General features: G+C 38.7%; 3 protein-coding genes and 1 gene segment (V, D, J or C); all 4 read right to left on the reverse strand.

Moving 5' to 3' along the window:
- LOC308682903 (Ig kappa chain V region 4135-like) overlaps positions 1 to 9,640 on the reverse strand; it is a 1,009,768-nt gene that overhangs the window by 507,501 nt on the left and 492,627 nt on the right.
- Positions 213 to 1,258, reverse strand: LOC308682366 (myeloid-associated differentiation marker-like protein 2). The gene has a single exon (XM_081352059.1). The coding sequence runs from the start codon at positions 1,107 to 1,109 to the stop codon at positions 255 to 257; it is 855 nt and encodes a 284-aa protein (XP_081208185.1). The 5' UTR covers positions 1,110 to 1,258; the 3' UTR covers positions 213 to 254.
- On the reverse strand, positions 3,618 to 4,448 carry LOC308682516 (myeloid-associated differentiation marker-like protein 2). The gene has a single exon (XM_081352267.1). The coding sequence runs from the start codon at positions 4,439 to 4,441 to the stop codon at positions 3,635 to 3,637; it is 807 nt and encodes a 268-aa protein (XP_081208393.1). The 5' UTR covers positions 4,442 to 4,448; the 3' UTR covers positions 3,618 to 3,634.
- On the reverse strand, positions 6,851 to 7,862 carry LOC308682517 (myeloid-associated differentiation marker-like protein 2; the record flags this gene model as incomplete). Its single annotated transcript, XM_081352268.1, has 1 exon — positions 6,851 to 7,862. One exon carries the CDS (start codon positions 7,860 to 7,862, stop codon positions 6,999 to 7,001), a length of 864 nt encoding a protein of 287 aa, XP_081208394.1. The 3' UTR covers positions 6,851 to 6,998.

Raw genomic sequence — 9,640 nt, forward strand, 5'->3', positions numbered from 1 at the left:
ATAATACACTGTAATATATAAAGAAAGAAAGACAGAAATTATTGTGTGAATTTAAGTAAAATGCCCCTTTTGACATTGACCATATTGCTCAGCCCATTTTATTTGATTTTATCCAACATTTTCTTTCCCATATTGTGGTAAAAATCAATCACATTTCCCCTGCAAGACACTGTATTGTATGAAACACCAGAATTTATCTTTGAATTATTGAAATAATAAAAAATTCTCATGAAGCAGAACATCTGACTCAACTTCTATCTGCTTTTACAGAACTCAATCAATGTCAAAACGAGGTCTGCGATGTAAAGCCCCAAGTTCACATACGTCATGGTTGTGACGAGGTTGAGGTCATGAATGCGATGCCCGTAGGTTTTGTTGTCTCTTTTATAGTTTTTATATCCATACACAGGCCAGATGATGGCCGCAGACACGTACAGAGCCACGGCCACTGCGTCAAACACCAGCTCCAACTTATTGAGATCACAGCATTTCAGAATATTCACACACTTCTGCAGGTGTGTGAGAATCACCAGCAGGGTGGGAACAAAACACACCACGTAGACCAGAATACACCAGATCAAACCACCAGGCAATCGGTTTTCCACTCCTTTAAAGCAGCTGTAGACCGCAGTGAAGAGGAGACAGGCCACTAACGCCTGGGTGAAGCGCAGGATTCCTCGTACTCTGGACAGATAACCTTCAGGACACTTTAGTTTTAACATCACCCCGTCCACCACGTACACGACACAAGCCAGAATGGAGAAGATGGCGCAAAACATATCCGCGATACATGTTGCGCACACAAACACAGCGCAATAGATGAGAGATGCGGATAACAGCATGAGGGCTGATAGAAGGGTCAGTCCGCAGGAGAGATCGTCCCATTTGTGCTTCAGCACTAAGTCCTCTATCGGTTTATCAAACAGGAATTTCTCGGCAACGATGATCACCACAGCCACAATGAGTCCGAAGACCCACACGAACTCGCACCAGATCCCGTACGGACTGGACATGGAGCCGCGGAACATCGGGATGATCAGGGCCAAGGCGCAGAACACCATCTCGAGGATCCGGAGAATCAGACTCAGACTCAGTCCAAACAATGCCATTTTTCTTCATCTGATGCCCAAAACCACTGAAGTGTGAAGTGCTGAAGTGCTGCAAGTGTACCGTTACTCTAAACGGCATGATTTGCATTGATAAAGTCTTTACTCGCACCATAAACTTCAGTGTGTGTGACTTATCATTCTTTTCTCGGTTCATATTTCAGTTGTGACCTCTCTGGCAAGTTGGTTAAGCGAGTGTTTGAGCTGTTTTAACTGAAAGCAACTTGCACTAAGATATCTTCTTAAAATATGTCAGTGCTATTGATGCACACCATATTGTTTTTTTCTAAGGCACATTTATAAAAGCTAATTTAACTACGGCCTACTCCTGGCTTAATCTAAACCCTGTCTGTGAAACTACTAAAAGTGTTACTGTACTATCAACCAGAATAAAACTAAGGGTTTACAAACAATTTAATGTCAAGGGCCCCCAAATATGATAATGTTGTTATATATAGTTATCAATATAAGTCTATTATGTTCACCAAAGCAATAAAATACAGTAAAAACAGGAATATTGTGAAATTTTATTAAAATTTAAAAGAACTATTCTCTGTTTGAATATATTTTAAAATATAATTTATTCCTGTGATTAAAGCTGAATTTTCAGCATCATTACTTCAGTCTTCAGTGTCACATGATCCTTCAGAAATCATTCTAATATGATGATTTGATGCTCAAGACACAATTATTATTATTATTATTAATGTTGTCATATTTTGTGGAAACTATTACATTTTTTCCAGGATTCTTTGATGAATAGACAGTTCAAAAGAACATAATTTATTTGAAAGAGAAATCTTTTGAAACATTATTATTAAAGTCGTTACTGTCACTTTTGTTCAGTTTAACTGCATATATTTATTTCTTGCAGTTAAAAAACTACTGCTAAAATTGTTAATAGTGTAAAAAAAAGCTGAGAGAATAATAGCATGAATCTACCTTTTTTTTATGCATTTATTTTTTGACATGTTTTAAGGTATTTCGTAGTACCAGGTTCATGAAATGTGACGCTGGTTCTTGCATGCATCATTGATGCAATGTTAATATGTGTGTCTTTCTTTCCATTCCTCCTAAAACTGATGCATTTTAATATTCAGCATGAACACATGCACAGCTTCTGATTAACAGGCTGTTCTGGAGGTTCTAATTGTGTGTTTGTAGATTTGTGCAATGGATTAAAATAGAAATAACACAGATGGTAAATACAACATTTATTTTGAACAATCAAGCATTTTATGAGAGCAAAATACAACCGACTATATAGAAACATGAACAACAGCATGTTAAAATACACTCTTAAAAAGAACGATTTACCACATAGTTCAAGAACCTTTTACATCCATAGAGCCTTTCCATCCACAAAAGTTTCTTTATAGTGGAAAAAGGTTCTTCAGATTATTAAAAAGCTCTGGTTCGTTTAAAGGGTTAATTCACCCAAAAATGAGAATTAGCCCATGATTTAATCACCCTAAAGCCATCCTAGGTGTATATGGCATTCTTCTTTCAGACGAATACAATCGGAGTTATATTAAAAAATATCCTGTCTCCGCCAAGCTTTATAATGGGAGTGAATGGCTAGAGGAAATTTGAAGACCAAAAAAGTGCATCTATCCATCATAAAAGTAATCCATATGTGCCGGGGGGGTTAATAAAGGCCTTCTGAAGTGAAGCCATGCATTTGTGTAAGGAAATATTTAAAACTTTATAAACTATAATCACTAGCCTCTGACATACGATTTACGGTGGAAGACTAACCCCTGACCCGACGCACAGCGTAACGACGAATGCGGAAGCTCAGAGGAACGAGCAAAACAAAAACACTGGTCGTGAATTAGCCATTTTGAAGAGAAATGTCTGAGGATTTCTATATACTAGAAGAGGAGCTTCAGTTTGTTGCACAACCCTATTTGTTTAAACCGCGAGAGGCGTCTAAGCTTACGATACTCCAACATCCTACGTCATACATGCGTCATGGGTTACTCTTGACTTGCATGCATACGGTCGTCTGGTGGAAGCTAGTTATTTTACATTATAAAGTTATAAATATGGTTATTTTTCTTACAAAAACCCATGGCATCGCTTCAGAAGGCCTTTATTAACCCCCCGGCACATATGGATTACTTTTATCATGGATGGATGCACTTTTTTGGTCTTCAAATTTCCTCTAGCCATTCACTCCCATTATAAAGCTTGGAAGAGCCAAGACATTTTTTATTAATATAACTCCGATTGTATTCGTCTGAAAGAAGAATGCCATATACACCTAGGATGGCTTCAGGGTGAGTAAATCATAGGCTAATTTTAATTTTTGGGTGAACTATCCCTTTAAGAACTCTTCCATGAATGGTTCTTTGGGGAACCCAATGGCATCACTCTGGAAAACTCTCTCTTTTTTTAAAGAGTGTACAATAGTGATACTAATAAGAACGCTTAAATCCACAGATTCCGCAGCAAGTGAAGACAAGGTCAATGACGAACAGGCCGAGGTTAACATAGGTCATGAAGCAGAACATCTGACTCAACTTCTATCTGCTTTTACAGAACTCAATCAATGTCAAAACGAGGTCTGCGATGTAAAGCCCCAAGTTCACATACGTCATGGTTGTGACGAGGTTGAGGTCATGAATGCGATGCCCGTAGGTTTTGTTGTCTCTTTTATAGTTTTTATATCCATACACAGGCCAGATGATGGCCGCAGACACGTACAGAGCCACGGCCACTGCGTCAAACACCAGCTCCAACTTATTGAGATCACAGCATTTCAGAATATTCACACACTTCTGCAGGTGTGTGAGAATCACCAGCAGGGTGGGAACAAAACACAACACGTAGACCAGAATACACCAGATCAAACCACCAGGCAATCGGTTTTCCACTCCTTTAAAGCAGCTGTAGACCGCAGTGAAGAGGAGACAGGCCACTAACGCCTGGGTGAAGCGCAGGATTCCTCGTACTCTGGACAGATAACCTTCAGGACACTTTAGTTTTAACTTCACCCCGTCCAACACGTACACGACACAAGCCAGAATGGAGAAGATGGCGCAAAACATATCCGCGATACATGTTGCGCACACAAACACAGCGCAATAGATGAGAGATGCGGATAACAGCATGAGGGCTGATAGAAGGGTCAGTCCGCAGGAGAGATCGTCCCATTTGTGCTTCAGCACGAGGCCCTCTATCAGTATATTCAACAGGCATTTCTCGACAACGAAGATCCCCACAGCCACAATGAGTCCGAAGACCCACACGAACTCGCACCAGATCCCGTACGGACTGGACATGGAGCCGCGGAACATCGGGATGATCAGGGCCAAGGCGCAGAACACCATCTCGAGGATCCGGAGACATAGATTCAGACTCAGTCCGCACAATGCCATTGTTCTTCATCTGATGCCCAGAACCACTTATGTGTATGCTGTGCTCAAGTGTACAGTTACTCTAAACGGCATGATTTGCATTGATAAAGTCTTTACACGCACCATAAACTTCCATTGTTTATGACTTCACGTTCTTTTCTCTGTTCATATTTCAATTGTGACCTCTCTGGCAAGTTGGTTTAACGAGTGAATGAAAACTAGAGACATTTTCTATAGTAGAAGTGAAGGATGCTGCTGCCCAGTTTCACAGACTAAAATGCATGTTTGAGCTGTTTTAACTGAAAGCAACTTGCACTAAGATATCTTAAAATATGTCAGTGTTATTGATGCACCCCATATTGTTCTTTTCTAAGGCACATTTATAAAAGCTATAAATGTCCTAATTTAACTATGGCCTACTCCTGGCTTAATCTAAACCCTGTCTGTGAAACTACTAAAAGTGTTACTGTACTATCAACCAGAATAAAACCAGAATAAAAAGGGTTTACAAACAATTTAATGTCAAGGGCCCCCAAATATGATGATGTTGTTATATATAGTTATCAATATAAGTCTATTATGTTCACCAAAGCAATAAAATACAGTAAAAACAGGAATATTGTGAAATGTTATTAAAATTTAAAAGAACTATTCTCTGTTTGAATATATTTTAAAATATAATTTATTCCTGTGATTAAAGCTGAATTTTCAGCATCATTACTCCTGTCTTCAGTGTCACATGATCCTTCAGAAATCATTCTAATATGATGATTTGATGCTCAAGACACAATTATTATTATTATTATTAATGTTGTCATATTTTGTGGAAACTATTACATTTTTTCCAGGATTCTTTGATGAATAGACAGTTCAAAAGAACATAATTTATTTGAAAGAGAAATCTTTTGAAACATTATTATTAAAGTCGTTACTGTCACTTTTGATAAGGTAAATTTAACTGCTGATATTTATTTCTTGCAGTTAAAAAAATACTGCTAAAATTGTTAATAGTGTAAAAAAAAGCTGAGAGAATAATAGTATGAATCTACCTTTTTTTTATGCATTTATTTTTTGACATGTTTTAAGGTATTTCGTAGTACCAGGTTCATGAAATGTGACGCTGGTTCTTGCATGCATCATTGATGCAATGTTAATATGTGTGTCTTTCTTTCCATTCCTCCTAAAACTGATGCATTTTAATATTCAGCATGAACACATGCACAGCTTCTGATTAACAGGCTGTTCTGGAGGTTCTAATTGTGTGTTTGTAGATTTGTGCAATGGATTAAAATAGAAATAACACAGTTGGTAAATACAACATTTATTTTGAACAATCAAGCATTTTATGAGAGCAAAATACAACCGACTATATAGAAACATGAACAACAGCATGTTAAAATACACTCTTAAAAAGAACGATTTACCACATAGTTCAAGAACCTTTTACATCCATAGAGCCTTTCCATCCACAAAAGTTTCTTTATAGTGGAAAAAGGTTCTTCAGATTATTAAAAAGCTCTGGTTTGTTTAAAGGGTTAATTCACCCAAAAATGAAAATGAACTCATGATTTAATCACCCTAAAGCCATCCTAGGTGTATATGGCATTCTTCTTTCAGACGAATACAATCTGAGTTATATTAAAAAATATCCTGTCTCCGCCAAGCTTTATAATGGGAGTGAATGGCTAGAGGAAATTTGAAGACCAAAAAAGTGCATCTATCCATCATAAAAGTAATCCATATGTGCCGGGGGGGTTAATAAAGGCCTTCTGAAGTGAAGCCATGCATTTGTGTAAGGAAATATTTAAAACTTTATAAACTATAATCACTAGCCTCTGACATACGATTTACGGTGGAAGACTAACCCCTAACCCGACGCACAGCGTAACGACGAATGCGGAAGCTCAGAGGAACGAGCAAAACAAAAACACTGGTCGTGAATTAGCCATTTTGAAGAGAAATGTCTGAGGATTTCTATATAATAGAAGAGGAGCTTCAGTTTGTTGCACAACCCTATTTGTTTAAACCGCGAGAGGCGTCTAAGCTTACGATACTCCAACATCCTACGTCATACATGCGTCACGGGTTACTCTTGACTTGCGCAGTATGCATACGGTCGTCTGGCGGAAGCTATTATAGTTTATAAAGTTATAAATATGGCTATTTTTCTTACAAAAACCCATGGCTTCGCTTCAGAAGGCCTTTATTAACCCCCTGGAGCCGTGTGGAGCACTTTTATCATGGATGGATGCACTTTTTTGAGCTTCAAATTTCCTCTAGCCATTCACTCCCATTATAAAGCTGTGAAGAGCCAAGACATTTTTCAATATAACTCCGATTGTATTCGTCTGAAAGAAGAATGCCATATACACCTAGGATGGCTTCAGGGTGAGTAAATCATAGGCTAATTTAAATTTTTGGGTGAACTATCCCTTTAAGAACTCTTCCATGAATGGTTCTTTGGGGAACCCAATGGCATCACTCTGGAAAACTCTCTCTTTTTTTTAAAGAGTGTACAATAGTGATACTATTAAGAACGCTTAAATCCACAGATTCCGCAGCAAGTGAAGACAAGGTCAATGACATACAGGCCGAGGTTAACATAGGTCATGAAGGTCACAACAAACTGGATGCTCCATACACAGCTGTACCCTGGACAGTCTTTGGGCCGCGGGTTTCCTCTGAAGCTGTAGGTGGGCCAGAGGATTGCAGCAGAGATGTACAACAGAATCGATATGATCAGGATGAGCATGGTGAAGCGATCAATGCTGAAGGGCAGACAGCTCTTTATCTTGGTCAAGATGTTGGTGATGACGATCAGGAGGGTTAGAGGCAAAGGAATGACGTAGGCCACGATGCACCACAGCAGAGCCGGTTTACCCACATAACCGATGAGGGAAATGAGGATGATGCAGGCGACGAAGGCCTCGAGAATCTTAATGAAGCCGGGAAGCGCAGCTACATACGTCGCAGAGCGTGTCGCATCACATTTATCCTTGAACGTCTCCACGCAGTAAAGAGCGCAACACACCGCGGAGAGGATCGTCACCATCCAGCCCCAGATGCACTTCCGGCAGATGTAGAAGTTGGCGCACATCACCGTGCATGAGAACGTGCAGAGCGAGGACATCATGGCCATGCCGGTCGTGAAGTCGTCCCATTCCATGCAAAGCGCCAGGAGCTTGTGGATGAGGAACATCTCCAGTATGGTGATGACCAGTGTGATGATAGGACACACAGCCCAGATCACCATGCTGTAGATCCAGTAGGTGTGTGACGGGTAACCCCAGATGTAGCCCACCACAAACGTCACCAAACACACCACAATCTGCGCCATGTGCAGGGCGCCACGGGAACTCGTCAGGGAGGAAGGAGTGAACTTCGCCTTATCCATCGTGAAAGTGCAGTGGCTCTTCAAAAGGTCTGAAGCCGTTATAGAAGCGAGATGTTCTCAGGGGAAGATAAAAATTCATGACATGCAAAAGACACTACATCCGTCACCGCAACGCTCCACCTAATCTATAGTGATTATCAGTGGGGGAGTTATTCAAAAGTCAAGTCACATTTACTAATATAGTGCAGACGTTTCAACGTAACAGGAAAATGAGTGTTGCACATCAGTTATGAAATTAACAAAAATGAGTTCACCCAAAAATGAAAACCATCCCATATTTACTCACCCTCAAGCTAGGAGTATATGACTCAGCCAAACATAATCAGAGTTTTTAAAGAAATATCCTCTATTCCAAGCTTTATAATGGGAGTGAATGCCCAAAAAGCACATCCATCCATAACGAAAACAAGTGATTATAGTTTATAAAGTTATAAATATGGATTTTTTTCTTACAAAACTGTATGGCTTTGCTTCAGAAGGCCTTTATTAACCCACTGAGAATTTTTTTTGTTTGTTTGTTTTGCAAACGTTCCTGTTATTTCTGAATGTTCTCTGAATTTTCAAAATGTCCATTATTTATTTATTTTTTATTCTTGGTGGTGCAAACATTAAGGAAACATTCCATTTTATCATTCTTCATACATTATGGAAATGTTACCTTTGAATGTTCTCTGAACACATGAACCAATGTATAAATAGATGGTTGCAGAGAATCAAAATTTTGAAAATGTCATAAATGGCAAACAAAAATGCTCATAAATTTCCAAAAGACTGTTATGTCACAGCTTCCGTAAATGCTAAGCACGTGGGCCCTGGTATAAGAACCCCCCCCCCCCCCATTACCTATATTCATAAATAGTAAATGGAAAAGTCACTGCATTCATCCTGAAATTAGTTCTGAACATCTTTCCCCGGTCCGTTTCTTTCAGAAGCAAGGTTGTCGGGTTAAAGTTGAAAGTTGTAAATGAGAACGAAATGGAGGAAAATGATAATCAAATGTTTCACAGCCGTTGGTTATATTTGACTATGCAATCTTTGTTTTTTTTTATTTGACATTATCAGATTGTGGTGTAAAACTGCAAGCTCAATCTATCCTTCAAGAAATTACCTTCAGTTTGCAACTTAGCACATTATCCTCAATGCTACTGAGTTTTAGCTGAAAGAACATCTTTGAATAATATCAAGAAACTGTTGATGTCTTTGACTTTATTTAAATGTGCCTGTGATAATCTAAAAGCATGATTGTTTTTGGCCTTGTACGCAGTTGCTTTTGCTGCAGAGGAATGTTTATATTCATGTTCATGTGTTAATAATAATCCCTGAGAATCATTTCCGCTCAAACCGGTCCATCAGCTAATGTTTGTTGCTGCTTCAAATCTGTGAATGTGAATAACAGTGAATGTACCAACAACAGACACTTTATTTGCAGCCAAACAGGTAATTGAATTAGTGCGATATTAAATTATTTATCTGATTTTGAAGTTTAACATAATAGTAATCAGGTATTCAAGTATGTGAGTCGCTTTCCTTTTGTCCTTGTTCCTCATTAGCCATGCATGATCATGCATAATCATTTTGTATTATGCTGGATTATATTACTTGGTTGAACTGCTGGTCAACCACATCCATAATGCCAGAACTATTTTGACATAATTTCTGTAAATACCATGAGATATTCTTAGATTATATGATGCTTTTAGTGAATTATTGTAGGGTAGTGAGTTAATTTAAAGGTGAACACTTAGTTGTGCAAGTCTATAAACCCTAGGAAGGCAAGA

The sequence above is a fragment of the Scardinius erythrophthalmus genome, assembly GCF_964197995.2.
Source record: "Scardinius erythrophthalmus genome assembly, chromosome: 22".
NCBI lineage: Eukaryota > Metazoa > Chordata > Actinopteri > Cypriniformes > Leuciscidae > Scardinius > Scardinius erythrophthalmus.

Coding starts and splice junctions, on each gene's coding strand:
- LOC308682366 (XM_081352059.1), bottom strand. CDS start 1,109: ATGGCATTGTTTGGACTGAGTCTGAGTCTGATTCTCCGGATCCTCGAG.
- LOC308682516 (XM_081352267.1), bottom strand. CDS start 4,441: ATGGTGTTCTGCGCCTTGGCCCTGATCATCCCGATGTTCCGCGGCTCC.